This window comes from Labrus mixtus, chromosome 7 (genome assembly GCF_963584025.1).
Source record: "Labrus mixtus chromosome 7, fLabMix1.1, whole genome shotgun sequence".
NCBI lineage: Eukaryota > Metazoa > Chordata > Actinopteri > Labriformes > Labridae > Labrus > Labrus mixtus.
Window position 1 is genome coordinate 24478048 of NC_083618.1, and position 21813 is coordinate 24499860.

Below are 21813 nucleotides of genomic sequence, written 5' to 3' on the forward strand. Positions count from 1 at the left end.
TCAATGAGTCAGTCAGTAAGTCAGTGAAAGAAGGAAAAACGAGTTTAAATAGAGACGTGACATCGAGCAATAACGCTGCGATTAAAGAGACGAGAGTCGATCACGTAAAGAAAGGTCGAGGCAAAGTCACAACTCTGAGACCACACGGTGTGAGCTGTACACACACACACACACACACACACACACACACACACACACACACACACACACACACACAGTGTATACATTTAAAGAGATATTCACATTTCATGCAGCTACTCTGAGCTAATCGAATCCTCCACTTACGTTGTTTTTATTGTGTTATGGTTTGAAGAAAACTCCTTCAGAGTCTCTTCATGTTTTCACTTTCTGAATGTTTTTCTGTTTTTTTCATGCTTCCTAAATCAGGCCGTCAATCGGTTCATCATGTCTGTAAAGTTACTCAGCTCAGAAAAGGCTTTTGTTTTTGTTTTCTCAAGTAAATATTACACCCCCGTAAATATTCTGAGAGTCACAGAAACCTTTAAATAGGATCTCCTCCGGGGTACGTTACGGACGCAGACATGACGGGGTTAATATCTGTAATGTAAACGCCAAGTGGAGAAGAAAGTCTTGGCTGGTTGGAAGTTCTTTAACCCTAACCGCTGGCTTCACCTGATCATTGAGGCATTTCTGTCTAACATGGTGTTCTATGGGGATTGACTCACTTTTGAAGACCGCCCCTGGTGGACACTTAAGGAACTGCAGTTTGTGGAATTTTTAATGTCGTTACATTCTTCAGCTCTGAACAAACAAAGATGAAAATGAATGAATCCTGTTCGTGGATCCATGAAACCTCCAAACAGCCAATCAGAGAGACTCCTCTCACCGACCGCCGATGCTGATTCAACATGTCGAATCGGCTGAGAAAAAAAAGCCAATTGGCTGATAGGTAGCGACGGAGCCGGACACACCGCAAAAACCACGACCGACTGCCAACGATCTCCTTGGTGTGTCAGGACCTTTACAGGCTCTCACTCCTCGTGTGCGATCGGTGCAACATGACTGCACTGATTTACTCGCCACATTAGGGCTGAAAGTTGAGAGAAAGAGGTCGGGGTCAGCCCTATGTTCCCACAGCCCAATGTTCCGACAGCCCAATGTTCCGACAGCCCTATGTTCCCACAGCCCTATGTTCCCACAGCCCAATGTTCCCACAGCCCTATGTTCCCACAGCCCAATGTTCCCAAATTTCTTAGGTTTTTCTCAAAATTAGGCCCTACATGTTCCCACATTTCTAGGACATTTTCAAAGTTAGGTCTTGTGTTCCTACACTTCCCTTCAATTTTAAGCCCTATCCTCCCACAAGAAATGTTTGCGAGAGTTTCTCCAACATGCTCTATCGTCATGTAACAGTCCCTCTTATGATTACGATTTATGACCGACCAAAGAGGCCGATTTGACGTCTTCTTCAACTCCAGATCTCGTCTTTATCGCACCTCTCCTCTACGAGCGCCACAGACCTGCTCTGCAGCTGTTTCCCCTCCTCTCGCGGTGGTCACATTAAGTTTACTCACCGCCTGCCTTTAACAGGATTGCACTCAACAACACACCACCCGGTGCAGGCTGCAGCAGGATAATAAAAAGAAGAGACTGCACAACAATAGATAGAGCCAGAGGGAGGGGAGGGAGGGAGGGAGGGAGGGAGGGGAGGGGGGCTAAAGATCAAGCGGGAAATGTGGAACCACTTATGGCCCCTGAGAGTGAGATCCCTATAAAGGGTTAAAGATGGCTGTGGGATAAGTGGAGCTCGTTTATCGCAAATTTCGACAGTGGTAGTTAAATGGTGAGTATTCCTTCTGAGCTGCCAGTGTGCACACGAGTCTCCTCCGAGTGTCCTGCTCTTCTTCTTCTTCTTCTTCTTCTCGGGTTTACGACCGTCGTCTCCTCGCTCTAAATCTTCAGCGTGAATCAGAGCAGAGGAGAGGAGGGTTTTCTCGCCTGTCTCTCCTCTTCTCTCACCTTTAAAGTCATCGCTGCTGCGTTTGTCCTGCAAGAACACCTCGTCCTCTTCGTCACCTTTAAACCCCCCCCCCCCCCCCCCCCCCCCCCCCCCCCCCGTCTCGTTCCTTTCGGTCCCCCTCGCTGTGGATCTAAATCTCCATCCTCCAGACTCCATCCCCTGGAGTCCCTGCAGATGTCCTCAGCCCGGCGCTGAAGCGGGGGCGCTCGCCAGCAGCCCAGATGCATCTGCGAGTCTTTGCCTTTGTGATGTCTTTGCTCTGTGAGGTGGTCAGGATGGGCTCTGGTGTCGTGCAGAAGCAAAGTGGTGAGTACGGCTCGAAAGGCGGCTTTTAAAAAAACGACACCTTCACCTTTTTTGTCTCTGCGGTTTCTTGGTGGTTCCTTCTGATGAGCACGAGGAGCAAACTGGAAGTTCACAGTTCAAGCTGTTTAGTCTGTTAGCATCAAATATCTGCAGCCAGAGTCCAAAGAAATCTGTCACATTTAATGCATCAATCACATTATGACACTTTCTGTCGTGCTAAAGATATAGATTTTTATTTTCTGGCACCCTGAAACTTCCCGTAAGACTTTCTGCAGCTCCTCCTTTTCAATGCGTGTGCAAGAATTCAGTCAACAGCTTTCTGAACAGACACATTTTCTGGGATTTTTGTGAAGCTTTAACTCAAAATTAAAAATGCAAAATGTGCAAAATGTCCGATTATTTATAAGTTAACTGAAGTTCCTCCCATGATGGACCTCCTTTGAAAGAGCCTCTCTGTGAAGTCCCCCCCCCCCCCCCCGACGAGGCCGATTAATGAGTTCTATCTCTAAAGAAGGGCAAGTACGGCGCTGCACCATCAGTGCCTTATTCACCGCAGAATGACCTTCAGGTGTCACTGAACCGAACTCAGAGGAGGTTTGAAACCATCGTTTAAATCTTCCTGATATGAACCGTACTCCTCCTCTTTAACGTCTCTGAGTCCAAACTCACGTCTGTATTTAACTGTCATGTAATATCAGAACTAAACGTTTGAGGAATAACACGTGACATTAACTCCAACATGATCACATTCCCATCAACAGTTTACTGAATTTAAACACTTTGTTTGAAAATGGAACATCAGATCTTTTTTAAAACACTTTTTTTCTTTTTGGATGGAGTTTATTCATCCATAACTTAATTATTTAAAGGCTTTATATGCAATTTTTCACACTTTAATGTAATAGAAATCAAGTATATCCTCTGAAAATAACTGAGTATGTTTAGATCGCCGGGACAGCCGGCCAACTCATCCCCTCGCGTATAAAAGTTGTTTAATTGAAGGACTAGAGAAAAGAAGAATAACACACTGTACTCACTGCTTATTTGAATGTCATGTAAGCGTTTCTAGATCACGCTCATTTCGGGTAAATCTACATGCAGTGTGAAGATACAAGCATACTAAAGATCGCTAGCATTAGCATGCTAACACAACAATGCAGTGTGAGTTGTTTTGGTTTCATGCTGGTGCTCAAGGGCGACATCTGCTGGATCAAAAAATCACATGTAAAGCCTTTAAAGAAGCATGCACGACTGATTAACATCGCCCCTGCAGCTCCTCAAAGTCCCCCGGAGGTAGAAGTGCCCCCTTTAGAGAAACACGGTGCGATAACAGCACTGAAGAAGCTGAAGCTGAGCTCAAAAGTGGCGTGCGTTATAACATATTTAAACACCATCTGTGCAGTGGGACTTGGTAGTCAACTTTAAAATAACATCCGTGCTGCAACAAACGAACATTTGGATCGATTACTGAAAGGATTGAATTGACTCATCTCATTGGATGTTCTGCACGATTACTTCAGTGCCTTTAAATTCAACATCCCTCTTTGTAACTCAACTCTGCACAGCGCCCTCTGCACAGCGCCCTCTGCATACCGCCCTCTGCACACCGCCCTCTGCACAGCGCCCTCACCAGGCAGAGGAGCGTGTTCAGTGGCAGACTGGCTGATGGTCGATGCTGAGATCTGAGGCTGATGGAAGAAGGTGACGAAACAGTGAAGGCTCGGCGGTGGCTTGAAGGTGGACATGTTACGACAGCAGCGATATGATAGGCTGACGATGAGGAAGTGGAGCAGATAATTACGAGAAAAGCGTGGAGGAGGGATGTGACGCAGGATGAGATAGAACGAGCGTGCAGAACATGACATCTTCCTGACTGAACTTTCTGCAGATATTCAATGAATTTAAACAATACAGACGTTAAAACAAAGTCACCAGGGATGTTTAAGTCCAGACTGATCAGACAGAATCAAGATGCAGTCCATTGGATGTTGTGCAAACACAACCGTCAGCAGAGATAGTAAAGAGGTGAGAGGGCTCACTCCTGGTGCACAACGATGTCACCAAGGAAATATAGACAATTCAATTTACATGCAACTCATTTTTTAAAGTCATTTTAAAAGTAGATTGAAGGTGTGTGAGGAAGATGCTTCAGTTTGTAGATGCTTTGACTGATGACTTTCAGCTCTGTGACTCAGGACATGTTACACTGTGTTTGTAATTACTCTGTGTTTTATGTCTGAAACTTTTTGTTGTGCTGCTGCCCCTCTTGGCCAGGACACTCCTGCAAATGAGATTCTTAATCTCAATAAGGTTCTCCTGGTTAAATACATTTTAATTAAAAAAATGAAATAAAATAATTTTGTCATCGATGTTTGTGACAACCTCGACGGTGAAGATATTCCACCTCTTATTAAAATGCCTTTTAATCATTCTGGAGAAAACAGACTTCGTCCTGAATCCTCGTGTCGCAGCTCGTTAAGCTCTGCAGCTCTTCAGAGAGAATCTAGAATCCACATTTGTGTTTAATGAGTCCTCCTGAAATCCTCCTGAAAACAGTCCCGAGCAGGTATACGCCGTGACCTGCACGCTGGCCGCGGTCTGGCATTTCCTCAGGAATTCAGCACTAATGGAGCATCATCCGGTCTTAATTACGGCGTCAGTTTGGCTTCCGATGTTTCCCTCACAGAGAGGGGGGGGCGAGCAGCGGAGAGGCGTTAGAGGATGATTAGAGGCTCTGCATGGAGCCATTAAGGTACCGCTGACTCTCACTCAACATAACGGCTTCTGACAGCGGCTTCTGACAGCAGCTTCACTGGTCACTGGCAGCAACGCTGCAGATTTAACAACTTCAGACGAGAACCTGCAGAAACCTGCACGCTCCGTTTTTATTGAACACATTTTATTTTGAACTTATCATGGAAATCAGACAGATTTTGTTACCACAGATTAAACAAACAGAAGTCTGAACAAGATGAGAGAGTGAAAAAACGTCCTCATCTTACTTTGACTGAATTCTCGCACATGTATGAAAAAGGAGGCGATGCGTCCGCGACTGCAGAGATGTCAGGGTGTGAAAATACAAGTTTATCCATTTGTAGTCTGACCGAGCCTGCAGACAAGTACAAAACCATGACGTGATTGTTTCCTTAAATGTGGTAAAGTTCCCTGCAGGTATTTGATGCTAATCGACCTGAACAGCTTCAAGTTGGACGCCGTTTTCAGGTCCTAAAGGTCAAACTCTGGTTGTGGGCGCGACAGGTTGACCTGCTGTCAGAAGTCATCATGTCACAGAGCACTCCCCTCACCCTCTCTCCCCCACTGCCCCCCCTTCCCCGACCCGCTATTTTACTTTTCACAGAAAACTGAACAGGTTTGAAGTGGTTGAGAGTGGGATACGTGATCCTGCAGGAGTCAGGAGGTTAAAGTCTTTATTGTGTCCTTTAGTGGGATTTACGTCTCTGTAAGGTTACTGTAGGTAATCATGAGCACCTGGGACTGTTTCAGTGCAGAGTTCAGAGGCCGGGAGAGGGGGGAGGGGGGGCATGTGATGAAATGCTTCCCTGAATGAAAGTCCAGAGACAGATGCAGGGAAGACATCACAATATGAACATAAATGAAGGATTTTATTTAAAACATGACATGTAACATTTTGCAGGTTATGCAACTTTGAAAAGTTTTTTTTAATGATGCAAACTTCGCTTTAAGTCGTCTAAATCTTGGTTGTTGTCTAGTCTCGTTTTAAGCCTGAGGTCATATTCAGCATTTAAACTTCTGCTGCCCTGGACATGGAGGTGTTTGAGCTTTCATTTGAACACACTAGACCTAGACACACCCAAGACCAGAGTGCTCCTAGACCGAGACAAGACCAAGACCAAGGCCATAACCATCCCAGAATAATCCTCATCTTGTGTTTAGGGGGCGTGTCACTCACTCACACCGTAACACCGGGAAGGTTGCTGCCGTAACCGGGGGATAAAAATCAAACTGATTTGAAGTGGGTTTTTTTTTTTTTTAGAAAGACGCGTTTTCCATGTGATCACAGTAATGACCTGGAGAAATAGCCGATCAGTGGTGGTCTTGATTTAAAATCCAGAGTCCGCCCAGTCTGAGGCCGAGACAAGACCGCGTAAAAATGCTTTTGATTCCAAGACCCTCATAGAGCGGTCCTGAGATTATTTTGAGAACACTAACTGTGACCGTGGTGGAGAATATTTCAGTTTCTTCTTTGTGTGTTTTTTTTCTTTGCATGCTTTTAGCTCACGCACCTCCGAGCACTAGGTGGAGCCGCGCTGTTGTTAAGTGCAAACATAAACAGACGCGTTTGGAAAAGGGGGGGGGGGGGGGGGGTAATCAGGTGCAGGTGCTGGTGTTGCTGCTTGTTGGTGGAATACTCTGGACTCTGCAGTTGTAATGTTTGGGGTGTGTGTTGACACGACTGTATTCAGATCTCTCCTTAGACAACCGCAGGTCATACTGGTCTTACTGGTCATAGCAGCTCGTTAGTCTGCTCCCCTCCATGGACCGTGTGGGACCCCCGTCTCGAGCACCTTATTTTGGGGGTTACAGGCCGAAAAGTTTTGGAACCAATGCTCTCTCCAATGTTTACAATATTTGGACTGCAGTACCCATTTTAACCACTAGGTGTCAGAGGAACATATTGCTCCTTTAATTGTATTTCCTGTGGACTCGTCGTGATTCCCTCCGCGTTGTAATGAAGTTGTTTCAGGTTTGCATTGTTGAATTAAAACATTATTACATGAGATCATAAGGAGCGATGCTTCTAGTTTCTTTGCCTGAAAACATGTTGGCATACGTCTTCATATAATAAAATGTCATGTGCATCATAAGTCTTTGTTTCTTTTCTATCTTTTAACTTTCTCGTCACCGTCTCTAACCTTCATGTGCGTTCAGTTTGAGCGTGGAATCTTTCAAACATGTTTCCTTTAAACTCCACTGGAGCTTGTTACACCTGGAGCTTGTTAAAAAAAAGGGGATCCCATTCAAGGTCAGCGGTCAGCATTTTAACGCTACCTAAACGTGCAGCAGTCTCTAAAGCCGGCAAAACGATCACATGTGCAGAAAAAAGTAAAGTCCCTGAGCTGCTCTGAGGAAATCTGCTCCGTTATGATCCACGTTTAGTCCTCATCCCGTCCTTCTCTACAACTCTGGGGGGGGGAAGCTGTAACATGTTCAAGGTCAAAGGTCATTGTTCAGTGCTTCCTAAAAAACGTCTAAATGCAGTAGATGTCGCCTTTGCAAGCAACGGACACAATGGTCCTTAGCTCAAGCTTCAATCACCTGTGTCCTGCATTGTTGTGTTAGCGTGCTAATGTTAGCGCTCTTTAGTTAGCTCGTGGCTTCACATTAGCTGTGTCCTGCATTGTTGTGTTAGCATGCTAATGTTAGCGCTCTTTAGTTAGCTCCTAGCTTCACATTGCATATAAATTGACACAGAATGAGCGTGATCTAAAAACTCTTACTAACATCCGAATAATCACTGAGTATGTTCTTCTTCTTCTCTCTAGTCCTTGACTAAAACAGCTACACAAGGGGAGGAGCCGGCCGTCCCGTCCTTGTACAAAAGAGGGGGTCAGCCCTATGTTCCTTCAGCCTTATGTTCCCACATTTCTAAGATTTGTCTCAAAATTAGGCCCTATGTTCCCACATTTCTAGGACATTTTCAAAATTAGGTCTTGTGTTCCTACATGTCCCTTCAATTTAAAGCCCTATCCTCCCACAAGAAATGTTTGCAATAAACAAAGAGATGGGCGCACCAGATTTAGCTAAAAGCTAAATTCCATCTGTAGTCCATTGCTACTGGATAATAGGTTGGGTGTAAATGGCCACCAAACTGGGAGACAGGGGAATAAAATCTGATACAAATTTATGAAAAAGGAAATGTGGGCATAACCCAACATAGGCTCCCCAAAAGAGTCCTCTTTATTTTGGACCTGAGATGGAGGGCTGGTTAACGTGTTCCCTTCCCTCGATGTTACAATGGAAGGACATACATTATGGTCCTGTGCTTGGTTTCCTCTGATTCAAGTTTCTGTTTCCTGTGAAAAAGTTGTAGACTTACTGTAAGAGGATTTAGAAGCATCAACATGAGGGCTTCTTCAGATGAAACACAAAATGTTGGAGGCAACAACATCAAACATGTTTATTTTGTTGCCTTATTTTCCAACAGTCAACACACACACAGCTGTAGTATTTAAACTTTCTACTAAAGGATTGTTGCTGGATTACTTTCTGTTCCTTTTATTGGTAGAGATTCTTCTTTTTCTGTCTCTCCTTTGATGGATTTCTGCGGCTCTAAAAATAAATCCTCGCTCTTTATATCAACTTCAGCGAAACAGAACTCAAGCCCTCTGTTTTACATTTGATGAATTACGTTCACACCCAGGAGCTTTCAGGAAGACGCCGTGCCCGCTGATCTGAAGTCTGTGAGGATCAAATGTTCAGTTAAAGAGCTCCTCAGCACCTGCTTTTGTTCAAGTGCTCAGGGATTCTTTTTACAAACATGCTTGATGTCTGAGATGCTTTCAAAGTGTGCAGGTGATCAGCTGGACAGTCTGCAGCAAAAGCTAGATAGAAGTGATTGTACCCGACCTAAAAAGCCTCTGCATGTTTCTAATAAGCTCCACGAGCAGAAACGTGCTCAAACTAGGATCAATATTGGAGATGCTTTTGAAAAATGGAGAGAGGTTAGAACGCAGAAAGGTTTACAGACAGATGCAGAGCTGACTAAACACTGAAGCTTCAGTGTCCACCACATGGCAACCTGCGTGAGCATCGACTATAGAGAGGAGGGGGAGACAGCTCTCTACAATGTTTAGAATCTGGACTGCAGTACCCATTTTAAACACTAGGTGTCAGAGTTACATACTGCTCCTTTAATGACCTCACTAGTCTTGTAGAAGTTCAGCTTACAGGGTTAAAAAGATGTCAAGCTTCTTGAAATTTGACCTCAAAGACCCCAGAGTGTATTTTTAAACCATTCCAGAAGCTCAAACAAACACACACACACACACACACACACACACATACACTCCTACAGACACTCTGCAGTCATGGGCAGTCAGCCACAGGTACTTTGTCAGGGTCAGACTCGATTGTTCGGACTCAGCTCATCTTTCCATCCCTCTTTTCCTCCTCCCATTCATCTTTACCTCCTGCAGTCCGTAGACGAGACCTGATCCAAGGCGTGTCTCAACTGTCTAACGTTTGATCGCGTGAGATTCTGTGAGATCTCGTGGTCTGGCTGAATCGTCTGAATGTTATCAAAATAGAAGTCAAGATTTTGCATGAACTCCTAAATTAGAAATAATGTTCAGACTACGTTTGGACTGACACAGAGTGGCGGTTCGGCCTTTTCTAGTAGTATAAAGGAGCTCCTGCTGTCTCTACATGTGGAGGTCTTCGAGCCTGCAGGATCAACAGATCCGTATCTCGAGGAGCTCATCGGAGGATTTTTCATGGAGTCCAGAAATTCACTCTGAATCTTGTAGATTTGAGGCGTCAAACCTTCTTACCCCCTTTTCCCTCTCTCTGTTTTTATCTAAGCAGGAGCGTTGTTGTCAGTGATTTTAACGTGATAAGAAGAGAAGGTTGAATAAATGGAATATATGAAGAGTTAAAGGCTCGATAACAGCTTGTTTGAGGCACAAACAAAGAAGTGCATCTGACCTGAAAAGGCGTTTCTGATATTTGAACATTAACAGACTTAAGCGGGAGGGAGGGTTGTTAGACAAGTTAGACCGGATGCAACTGTTTGTTTTTTACCTCTGTACTTCAAGATGTTCTGTGAATGAATTCGCACTATAAATAAACTTAATGTTAAAGGTCACATATTCTCCTCTTCAACCAGTGTAAATAAGTCTCAGAGCTCCTCAAAACATGTGTGTTAAGTTTCTTGTTCTAAATCCACTCTGATCCTGTATTTCATCATGTCTATAAATCCCTCTATTTCAGCCCTGCTCAGAACAGGCTGTTTCTGTGTCTGTACCTTTAAATATGTAAATGAGCTGTGTCTGACCACGCCCCCTCTCTGGAAGGGCTTGGGTCTCTCGGGCTTTCTCGCTCCATGTCCTATTGTTTACGGTGAGAAGGCAGACTCAGAGGGCAGAACAAACACCTAGCTGTGGGTGTGTCACCCACCTGGGGGAGGGGCTACTGCCCTTTGTGATGTCATGAAGGGAAAATCTCCAAACGACCTGTTTGAGCACACATTTTCTGAAAAGTGGAGCAGGCAGAATACGGAGAGGATGGACTTTTCTCATCATTGGGGGGTTTGAAGACGGACTAGAGACACATATTAGAGTTAGAGGAACATGGGGAAGAAATATGTGACCTTTTATTTTCCTCCAGATGTGCAAACAGTCCTAAATGTGTCTCTTCACTCTGAATCTGCAGCTCGTTGTACGTCTGCCATGTCTTCTGCTTCATTTGTCTCCATGTGCGCTCGGAGCTCTTACTTTGTGTTTAAATGAAGTAATGTGTAAAAGTTTGCAGGGGGTCAAAAATATATAGAAACACCTTCAAACCCTCCTTAAGCAGACGGTGTATTTCTTGGATCCTCTCTGGTGTTTTCCGTCTGTTTTCCCGTCCTGATCGTGTCTCCGTCGTCCTCCACAGCTCACAGAGAGACGTCAGACGACTGCCGCAGCTGTCTGGAGTGTTCCCGAGAGAACGGCTGCGTGCGATGTCCCGAGCGTCTCTTCTTGTTCCTGCAGAGGGAGGGGATGTCTCATCACGGCGCCTGTCTCCACGCCTGCCCCGCCGGACACTACGGACAGCGAGGGAAGGACATCAACCGCTGCATGAGTACGTTTTTACAACAGGCATGTGAAGAGCTACAGGAGGTACACCTGCTGTTTGTAGACAGACAGACAGACAGACAGACAGACAGACAGACGGACAGACAGACAGACAGACAGACAGACAGACAGACACAGACACAGACACAGACACAGACAGACACAGACAGACACACAGACAGACAGACTGACAGACAGACACACATAGACACACAGACAGACAGACAGACAGACAGACAGACAGACACACAGACAGACAGACAGACACACAGACAGACAGACAGACAGACAGACACAGACACACAGACAGACAGACAGACAGACTGACAGACAGACAGAGAGACGGACGGACGGACGGACAGACACACAGACAGACAGACAGACAGACACAGACAGACAGACAGACAGACAGACAGACACAGACACACAGACAGACAGACAGACAGACAGACAGACTGACAGACAGACAGACACACAGACAGACAGACACACAGACAGACAGACAGACAGACACACAGACACACAGACAGACAGACACAGACAGACACACAGACACACAGACAGACAGACACAGACAGACAGACAGACAGACAGACACACAGACAGACAGACAGACAGACACCGTAGTATCCTGCATGGTCATATTGATGTCATGTCGACCGGCTGAACATTTTCTCTGACTGTGTTTTTTTTCTCGTCCCCCTCAGAGTGCCGCTCTGCAGACTGTGAACACTGCTTCAGTCGGGACTTCTGCACTAAATGTAAACCTGGTTTCCAGCTGTACAAAGGGAAGTGTCTGAGCCGCTGCCCACCGGGGACGTTCGCCTACCACACGGACTGCTTCGGTGAGTGAACACACACGATCGCAGCCGGTCATATGTGATCGCTCTGACTAACGAATCATTAAGTGAGAAGCTCGAGTCCCGCTGGCTGTGTTGTTGTCAGAGATGTGTTTACATGGACGGGACGGCCGGCTCCTCCCCTTGTGTAGAAAAGCTGTTTTAGTCAAGGACTAGAGAGAAGAAGAAGAACATACTCACTGATTATTTGAATGTTAGTAAGACTTTTTAGGTCACGCTCATTCTGTGTTAACATTAGCTAACATTAGCATGCTAACACAACATTAGCATGCTAACACAACAAGGCAGGACACAGGTGACTCCTTCGTGTGAACGCGAGGTGAGGGGGGTTGGAGGTGTGTCTGTGGAGGAGAGCGGAGGCTTCAGTATGGAGGAGGTGTGGCCAAACAGCAGTTTGTTTTGGTTTCATGCTGGAGCTCAATCTTTTCTCAATAGTGGAAATGTTAAGTGTCACAGTGAGCTCCCGCTGTGCCATGCTTCCTCAACGTCAAAATGCGATGTGACCTCACAGGCTGGGACACCGATATGACGCAGTCGCTGCATCAATATGAACGTACGAAGGCGTGATGACGGGCGAGAGAGACAAATGTGTGATTAATTACACGGCGCATGTTGTGAATGATGGTTCTCACATTCTGTCTCTTCAAAGGCTTTCAGGATTTAAGATATCGACCTGAGAGACTCATCTTCTCTCTCTCTCTCTCTAAACACTCATCAGCTCCACTTCTGTCTCTTCATTTCTCATGTCTCACCTTCCTCTGATCTTTCCTGGAGCCAAACGTTTAATGCAACACATGATTCACCTCAGACGTCCCCCGGCAGTCATCAGACTGTATCCTCATATCTCCTTGTATCCTCTCTCAGTAAGTGAGATAAATCTCTCTCTCTCTCTCGTTCTCTCCCTCTCTCTCGCTCTCTCTCTCGCTCTGTGTCTGCCGTCCACCTGCAACATCTGCAGCTACTGCTGCTCGTTGGCAGGCCCAGCACATCTGCTTCTCATGCAGATGTTGAGGTTTCATGTTTGACTGTGGGTACACACCTCAAGCTACGGGAAACCTTTTCATTTCAGAGCCGGGATCTGACATGATAATGGTGATTAGAGGAAATGATGGCACAGAGCAGGTTGCTGCAGCGTGTTGGAAAAAACCTGCAGAGGCTGATTTCTGTGAATGACATCAGAAGCAGTGAGTGTGTATTAATGTTTTCATCTGGAGTTCATCTGTCTCTAATGACTCCAGCGTGTTAGCCAGAGGTCAGGAGAAAACATTAGTCTGATGTGTTGTTACCTCACTGAGGGCTTTTTTGGTTCTAATTTATATCGATCTCTCCTTGAGATATCAGCCCCTGTGCCTCGCTGATCTGAGACCAGAACGGATCTTTTTAGGAGAGCCGAATAAAATCAGATTTATTCTTATTTCAACACCTCTTTTTATGTCTGTGAACGTCTTTCTTCTCTGTAGCTGCCTGTGATTCCAGATTTTCTGTTTCTGGACCAAAACTCAAATGTTGAAGTGCATTTACTCGGAGAAAAATAATCTTTAAAAGCCTTAGTTTCTTTGTGAGACATGATTTTTTTCTAAAAATGCTTGTTGATCTTTCCTTTCCTGATAATTTCCCGTGGATTCATCGCATGAGAAACGGCTTGAGTATTTTGGACTCTGCAATCTTGTTTTTTGCCCAACATTGTCTCCTTTTTGTATATTTGAAGTCAAATTTAAAGATGGAGTCAGCAGCTTGTTCCTTCAAAATAAAATACAGACTTCTCCTAAAGTGAAGCTGCTCCATCGTCCCCTCTGGGCCTCCATACATGTGTGGTGGTGACTGTGTCTGCAGAGACTCTGTCCTCTGACTAGATTTTACTGTTCTGTGTTGTTCTGGTTGACTCGGGATGTTTCTGGGCGGAGCTGGTGTGTTTCCTCCAGCCAATGACAGCGCAGCAGGTGAGTTTAGGAGTGGATGCAATTCAGTGATTGGACGCCATTCAAACCGGTGAATATGACGGACGTGGACGTAGCAGCAAAGAAGAGAAAATATAATCAGAGTGAGGAGAAACACCAAGCGGATAAAGCTCGTTCTAAAACGAGGGTGAACCTTGTGTTGTCTTTTACTCGTGGACGTGGACGTGGACGTGGAGTTGGTCTGCTTCCTGTTGGACAGGCGGGTGACAAACACCAGTGGTTAGCTTGTGCTAGCGTGCGTTAGCTTGCAGTGTAGCTACAAGCAGTAAACATGCACACTATGTCCTGCAGAGGGCGGAGCTTCTGGGGGAGATGAGCCCAGGAGGAGGGGCCCAGTTTGAATGTTTACAAACATTTCTACTGACTCCTCCTTTAAAAAAGAAAAAGTGAAACATTGAATAAACGTGCGTTTTGTGTTCCCCCTCCTCTCGTAGATAACTGCGTCCTGGCTCCGTTGGGAGAGTGGAGCGACTGGAGCACCTGTCTCCGAGAAGGCGCCACCTGCGGCTTCAGGTGGGGGAAGCAGACCAGGACTCGGGGGGCGGGCGGGTCGTCCGTCAGAGTGACATCTGAAGAGAAACCGCCGTCACTCTGTCCGCCCCACAGCGAGACGCAGCGGTGCAGGATGAAGAAAAAATGTCCGACAGGTGAGACGGGAAAGAAAGAAAGAAAGAAAGAAAGAAAGAGGGAAACAAACAGCTGATTTAACCGTTATCAAAACAAAGAACATTCTGCTCAAACAACCACAGAGTTTACAGCTCATCATTAAGTGATTATTGTCTTGATGACGTGTAGCTGCACACATCTGGGGATCGTCTGCGTGTTGCTCTGCTTGTTGTGTTCTTTGTTGACACACGTGTTTAGTTTATAATGCCAAGTGGGAGAAATGCGAGCCCGTAAAAAACCCCTCCAACATGTGCTATCCCTAATTATCACCTGTAGGCTGACGTTCACCGCTATCCCCCCCGATGGGATGTTTAAAGGTTCCTCGCATACCTGCAACAATCGCTGTGGATATCGTCACGCTGACAGCGTGACAGAGCCGCCATGACAGGCACGGCATGCGTATCGTTGCCATGGAAACACCGGATGCTACATCGAAGGCCGCTGCATAAAGAAGTGTGAGCTGCTGCTGGAAGCTGCCGTCCTGTCGCTGTATGAGCTGCTGTGATAACATGTAGATTATACTCGGATACATTAACACGTCGGTAAACATATTCTCTTCTTGGACCACAGCAATGGACAGGCGTCTTTAGAGGGTTACCATAGCAACCGCCTGCCTGGTCTCTGTTTTTAAAAAGCAAAACTAAAGAAGGAGAGTCGACAGACAGAAAGATTTACCTGTTCAAATTCACCGTTTGGTCGACTCTCCATCCTCCTCCACAAACTCTCAGGGCGCACTCACACTACACAATCTGTACCGTTTCTCAGCACGCTTCACCCCTAAAGTCCAGTTTGTTTGACCAGTGTGAGTCCTCGGTACACTTCCTCGGCCCTGGCACGCTTTGAAGTGGTGTTCTCTAGCACGGTACAGTTCATGCACGAGGATAATCAGAATCAGATTTATTGGTCAGGTATGCTTACACACACAAGGAATTTAACTTCAGTGAACTGTGCTCTCTTATGTACAGGTACAACATTAAATATAAACAATAAACATCATAAGAAAAGATTAATATTTACATGACTAAACATGAAACAGTGCAGTGGTGCATCGTGCAAAAGATGCTGAAGTAACTATGCAAGTAAAATGCAGTTATGTGACAGATGGGTCAATTAAGATGTCAATTACAGTATTTACATAAATAAGTGTGCGTATATTGATCATTTAAATTCAATAATATATATATACATATATGTAGATTCACAGTGACGGTTGGTTATTCACAGTGACGGTTGGTCACAGTGTAAGCACAGGTACACAACGTGGGCAGCCTTCATTATGGAGAAACCCCGGAGTTGGCTCACAATAACTCACTCACACTTTTTATTTTTGAGTCCTCCTCATAAACTAAGCTCGCTTCATGATCACTTAAAGTCATGCATGTGTTGTATTGCGACGTTATGTATAAGAGGTAGCCGTGCTCAGGCTTGGTTAGTCCTGGAGCAGTGTGAGTGCAGACCAGCGTGGGAGGGGGGACAATCGTGCTAGAGCACGGTACAGGGAAACTGGGCCGAGTGTGAGTGCGCCCTCAGACTTTATAAATCTGTGATCCCATCAGCAGCCTCCCTCCTCCGCTCCGTCATAATCACCACACCAGCCGCAGGCCGTTTATTACGTGACCATAAACAAACGTTTGGAAACATTTGCTGGAATAATCCGCGGTGTGGTTTTCTGGTCCTTTCCAGCCCGAGGAGAGTCAGTAAAGCGTGAATTAGGCGAGTTGTTTTTGTCGTGATTTTTTGGGTTTGATTGATGACATCACTGGCTATGGTGGATGATTCTGACCCCAACATGTTTGTGATGACGGCTTGAGGACGGATCAGTGAGCGGCTGAAGGGAGGGAACCACCTTTAAAATGTTTATCTGTTTAATGAAGACGAAGAAGAAGGAAATCCCTCATGACATGTTTGTGACTGAATGTTGTGGAAAAATTGAAAACACATTTAAAAAAGGCACAGTTCATCCTTCTCTCTCATTTTTGTAAAAATCAAAATAAACACAGATTTATATTACTCTTCAGATCATGCTTTCCCTTCAGCGCCTTGAGCATCAACACTTTTAAACTCTTCCTGGGACATTAAAGAGCCCATATTATTCCCTTTTTGGGGTTCATATATTTAATCTATGTACCTACTAAAGTATGTTCACAATAGCTAAAGTTTGGAAAAAGTATCTGTTTTCATGTACTGCCGCTCCATGCACCGGCTCGCTTCTGACTTTCTCTCTAAGGCTCTGAAGTGCCCACGTTCACAGTCCCCGCGTGTGCCAAGTCTGATCTGATTGGTCGGCCTGTCGGCTCTGCCGTAATTGGTCAGTCGCTCAGCACGGTTCTCGGAAATGTCCCGCCTCTTTTACCATATTGGGAATGCAGCCATTGGCTCCGAGGGCCGGGGAGCATAAACATTAGCACCTTAACACTACTGTGCTACCGCAGGCTACGGCATATCGTGGGCGTGCTACAGAAGTTAACGGGCGTGCAACATGAGCTGCTGGGCTTGCCACAACGAGCCAATGGGCTTAGATCAGTGATCTCACACTGACAAGACGTCACACTGGCAAAAAAAATTCAAGGGGGGCTAGAACCGAGCGTTACATGCAGCTAACAGGAGGACGTAGGAGAAGCCGCGTTTACACGGACTTTGAATTTTTGCACATAGATGTGCCTAAACATGCACAGGACACTTGGAAAACACACTAAAGAGCATATAAAACCAGAAAAAAACATAATATGGGACCTTTAAAGGGTCAAATATTATTTAAAATTCTATTTTTCTCTAACTCTAATATGTGTCTCTAGTCTGTCAACAAACCCACAATGATGAGAAAAGTCCATCCTCTCCGTATTCTGCCTGCTCCACTTTTCAGAAAATGTGTGCTCAAACAGGCTGTTTGGAGATTTTCCCTTCATGACATCACAAAGGGCAGTAACCCCTCCCCCAGGTGGGTGTTTGTTCTGCCCTCTGAGTCTGCCTTCTCACCGTAAACAATAGGACATGGAGCGAGAAAGCCAGAGACACCCAAGCCCTTCCAGAGAGGGGGCGTGGTCAGACACAGCTCATTTACATATTTAAGGTACAGACACAGAAACAGCCTGTTCTGAGCAGGGCTGAAATAGAGGGGTTTATAGGCATGATCAAATACAGGATCAGAGTGGATTTAGAAAAAGAAACTTCACACACATGTTTTGAGGAGCTCTGAGACTTATTTAAACTTGTTGAAGAGGAGGAGGAGAATATGTGACCTTTAAACAAAGAACAAATATTTTCCTTGCATAGCTGCATTTTGTTGGAATCATATCTAGAACCTGGAATAAATATCTTCATCTTAAGATCAGTATTTATTTTTTTGCCAAGTTTCCCCTCAGAAAATAAGGTCGCCTGGTTACCAGTTTTTTAAACGTGATGCAATTTTCTTAATAAATCAAACAAATAGATGAACCCTGTTTTGATACCTCGACAAGAAAAAAGAAGAAATCCTATTGGCTCCCGATGTCGATGTTTCTAATAAGCTCCACGAGCAGAAACGTGCTCAAACTAGGATCAATATTGGACTCTAGAGAGGAGGGGGCGGGGAGACAGCTAAGTGTCACATATTGCTCATTTAAATCGACTCAGCTCTAGAGGCTTCACAACCTTTTTGACCTTTAAGTTTCCAGTTGATCCCGTGTGAACGTCCTCGAACATTCATCTGTAGCGTCTCTCTGAAGCGTCCTGTCCTCCGTTAGTCACAGACGGAGAGCGGGTATGTAGATCAGGACGATAACAGACCGATGATTCCCCCACTTTGCTCAGCTCCCTGCAGCTAAAAAAGGACTTCTCATGTCTGCTGCTCGGCTCGGAGATTACATCTTAAAACTTCACACCGCCTCCTTTACGACTTTCCCCTCAGAGGGAATCCAGCCGTGCAGAGGGCGGAGGAATAATGTCCAGGATGTAACGCTCGCCATGTGCACCGTGTTCACGACAAACTGAGCGAGGACTAAGACTACAAAATCCTTCAACTTGAGTAAAGTCTGTGTTGTGGAGACTCTGTCAAAACGGGTTAAAGTTGTTTTGAAGAAAACAAAAACACAGATTTATTGATTCCCTTTTCCCCACTCCGCCCTTGTGTTTCAAACTCTGCAGTGAATTCATTAGGAGCTTTGTAAAGTTATCCCAAAGATTATAAAACAAACTCAGCCGCGGTCTCTTGCTTTCCCTCCAAAACCATGTTGTTGTTGTTCCTCATGGATTTATGTGTCCTTCTTTCACAGCATGGAGCGTTCGTTTGAATTTTCATATTTGGCGTGAACTTTTGTAAGACTTGAAAACAGATTTCTTGATTTCCTGCAACATGTTCGGTCCGTTTGGGTTGAATCTCCAACAGAGACTTCCTTTATAGAGTTTCTTTATAAACTTCAGGACAGTGTCTCGTTGTGTTGTGCTGAACTCTGGAATGATGAACGTCTCTTTTCTTACACCAAAACAAGTGAAGCTGTCAAACATTCAAACCGTGCAGAGAAACGTACCAACATGTGTTCACTTTGAGGAAATGTCTTGTTAAAGCTAAAAGGCTCAAATGTTTAATATGCTAACAGAACGTTTTCTTCAACCAGAGCTGACGACAGCTTTCATCGTCTTACTCCAAACATTCAAATGTTGTTGTTGTGACATTTTTACAAGTTTCTATTTCCAAACAAAAACTCAATAAGCTGTGAATCATCTCCTTTGTCTCGGCACTCCGGCAGTCTGCTCTCTGAGAACACAGAGAACACCAGACTGTAAATATTAATGGACGAAGCCTAACGACAGACTGAGAGCTGGAGCTGAGGCGGGTTTTAAACCTCCTGACAAACCGTTACACCGCGCCCACCTGTCAATCATGTCAGCTATGTGCCTGACTATGGATAACACTTATCGTTTTCAAAATCAAAACAGAGTCATCGAAACATTCACCCCCCGTACAGTATGTGTTGATCGAGACATGAGATAATCAGACCTATTTGTTTTTTTGAACCAGGCTGTAAACATGTTAATCTCTGCTGTAAAAACAGACTTTTTAAAATGGGTGTGTATGTGACTTCCTGTGCTTCTGCATCCAGCCTCTAGTGGACACTCGAGGAACTGCAGGATTTTGTACTTCATCATCGGCTTCATTTTTCAACACCGGAGCTTGCCGCTTGGTGTTGACGGTCAAGGGAGCACGGAGTCGTAACGGAGCGGACACACAATGCATACTAATCTGGTGACATCTCTGACCCCTACTGTTTAAAATGGGTACTGCAGTCTAAATTCTAAACATTGTAGAGAGCTGTCTCCCCCCGGCCCCTCCTTTCTATAGTCGATGATCACGCAGGTTGCCATGTGGTGGACACTGAAGCTTCAGTGTTTATCCAGCTCTGCATCGGTCTGTAAACCTTTCTGCGTTCTAACCTCTCTCCATTTTTCAAAAGCATCTCCAATATTGATCCTAGTTTGAGCACGTTTCTGCTCGTGGAGCTTATTAGAAACATGCAGAGGCTTTTTAGGTCGGGTACAATCACTTCTATCTGAACCAGTTCTCTTGCCCGCTTCCATCACTGCAACACCTGTTGGTTTGACCTGATAACTGCTCTCATATCTGGCAAACCGAGGGGCGTCCAAAACGGCCGTGTGGGGGTGTCTTAAAACCGCCTACCTTCTCTGGTCCAATCAAATCCAGAGCATTCAGGACCAGAATCTAAAGTTAGAAGGAGGACATACTGGCTGCTGCATTGTCAGAGAAGCCAGCACTTCAACATAGCATGTTTCCTTAATGTCTGATCATAGAGTACGGTCACTTTATCATTTTACTCACTAAACATCTCACTGATTGGACCTTTAAACTAAAGTTCTAAAATATATTAGTCAGATGTCTCCTGGTTTTCCTCCATCTTGTCGTCGTGTCCTTTTCATTCATACCCCTCTCTTACGCTCAAACATGGCAGAGACCTGCAGAGAAACGTTATCTTTCCCCGCCAACAGAAACGACGCTTCATCTCTCTGCAGACGTCGTTTTCACTGTGAGACTTTGTGTTGTCCACGTCTCCGCCCTCATTGGACGCCGTGTCATTTGCAGTAATCATCATTATCGGTGTCAGATCGAATGTCCGGTGGCATTAGCCCAGGGAAGAAACTGGATCCAGCAGAGTCTGGCTGGATGGGCGTAATGGCACACATGTGGGATAAAAAGGCTGCTGTGGCATCTCTCTGACATTCCTCTGTTGTTTCAGATTAGAGCGCTCTCGTCTCCTAATGCTCGCTCTCTTGTTGTTTTATTGTTCTCAGATGAGGAGGAAGGACGCCAGATCGTCTTCCTCTCCGTCTCTTGTGTGTGTGTCTTTACGGGATTAAGGCCGTATCAAAATAAATGTGTCCTTCTGTCTTGGTGGCACAAACGTACTTTCATTTCTCTTCATGTCATTTGGGCAACAACAATCTTTTAAACGTGTCGACCAAGCTGTTGGACCAAAGGAAAGGTTGAAAGGTCAACATCCGGCTTCGATCTGATTTCAAGTTGTAGACTCGCAATCTAGTATTAAATACTGTTACTGGAACAAATATAAATCATGGTATTTATGTTGTGGTATTAAATGACGTGCGCTATTATTTGGCATAATTTTATATTTTTCTAAAGCGATCATCTTTGTCTATTTTTCACCTGGGTTTAATGTTCCACTCTGACAAAACAACTGGCCCCAGTTTGTCCCCCTCAGTAAAAGTGGTCTAGAACCGCCACTGCTCTCAGAAACTGGTGTGGTAGCACTAGTGGTCTAGTCTCGGTCTCGGAGCACTCTGGTCTCGGGTGTGCCTTGTCCCCTGTTAGTGTGGTCTTGACTGCAGCACTATCAGAAACCCCTCCATGTTTGTGCAAAGATGAAAAGCTCCGACCTCTGAACCTTTAATGTTTAAAAAAGGTGCAAAGCTTTGATGCATTACGGCTGTAAACTGGAGGAAACAGTGGTGTCAGTGGTTTATATCCGCAGCTTGCATCTGTTTGCATTTTTATGACAGCAGACTAAAACAAACTGAGGCTCAGATCCCGAGGCAGACGTCAATCCCTCATCATGATTCCATCAGTGCATCCGCTTTGTGTCTTAAATACTGTGAAGAAGAATGAATGGATAGAAGTCAGAATAGACGACGCGGAGGTCTCTGGTGGCTCGTTTCCTCCTCGTTATTTTTCACTCTCCAAAAGGATAATTCAATCAAGGGACTCCTCTCTGCAGCGG

At 45.2% G+C, this 21813-nt stretch overlaps 1 protein-coding gene across 1 annotated transcript in view; it reads left to right on the top strand.

Moving 5' to 3' along the window:
• Window positions 1-2067: 2067 nt before the first annotated feature.
• The window catches only part of rspo4 (R-spondin 4), a 31975-nt gene continuing 12229 nt past the window's right edge, over window positions 2068-21813 (top strand). Inside the window, exons 1-4 of the mRNA XM_061041833.1 lie at window positions 2068-2287; window positions 10922-11110; window positions 11811-11948; window positions 14356-14568. Coding sequence (XP_060897816.1) covers window positions 2203-2287; window positions 10922-11110; window positions 11811-11948; window positions 14356-14568 — 625 coding nt within the window. The 5' untranslated portion in view covers window positions 2068-2202. The remainder of the gene's footprint in view (window positions 2288-10921; window positions 11111-11810; window positions 11949-14355; window positions 14569-21813) is intronic.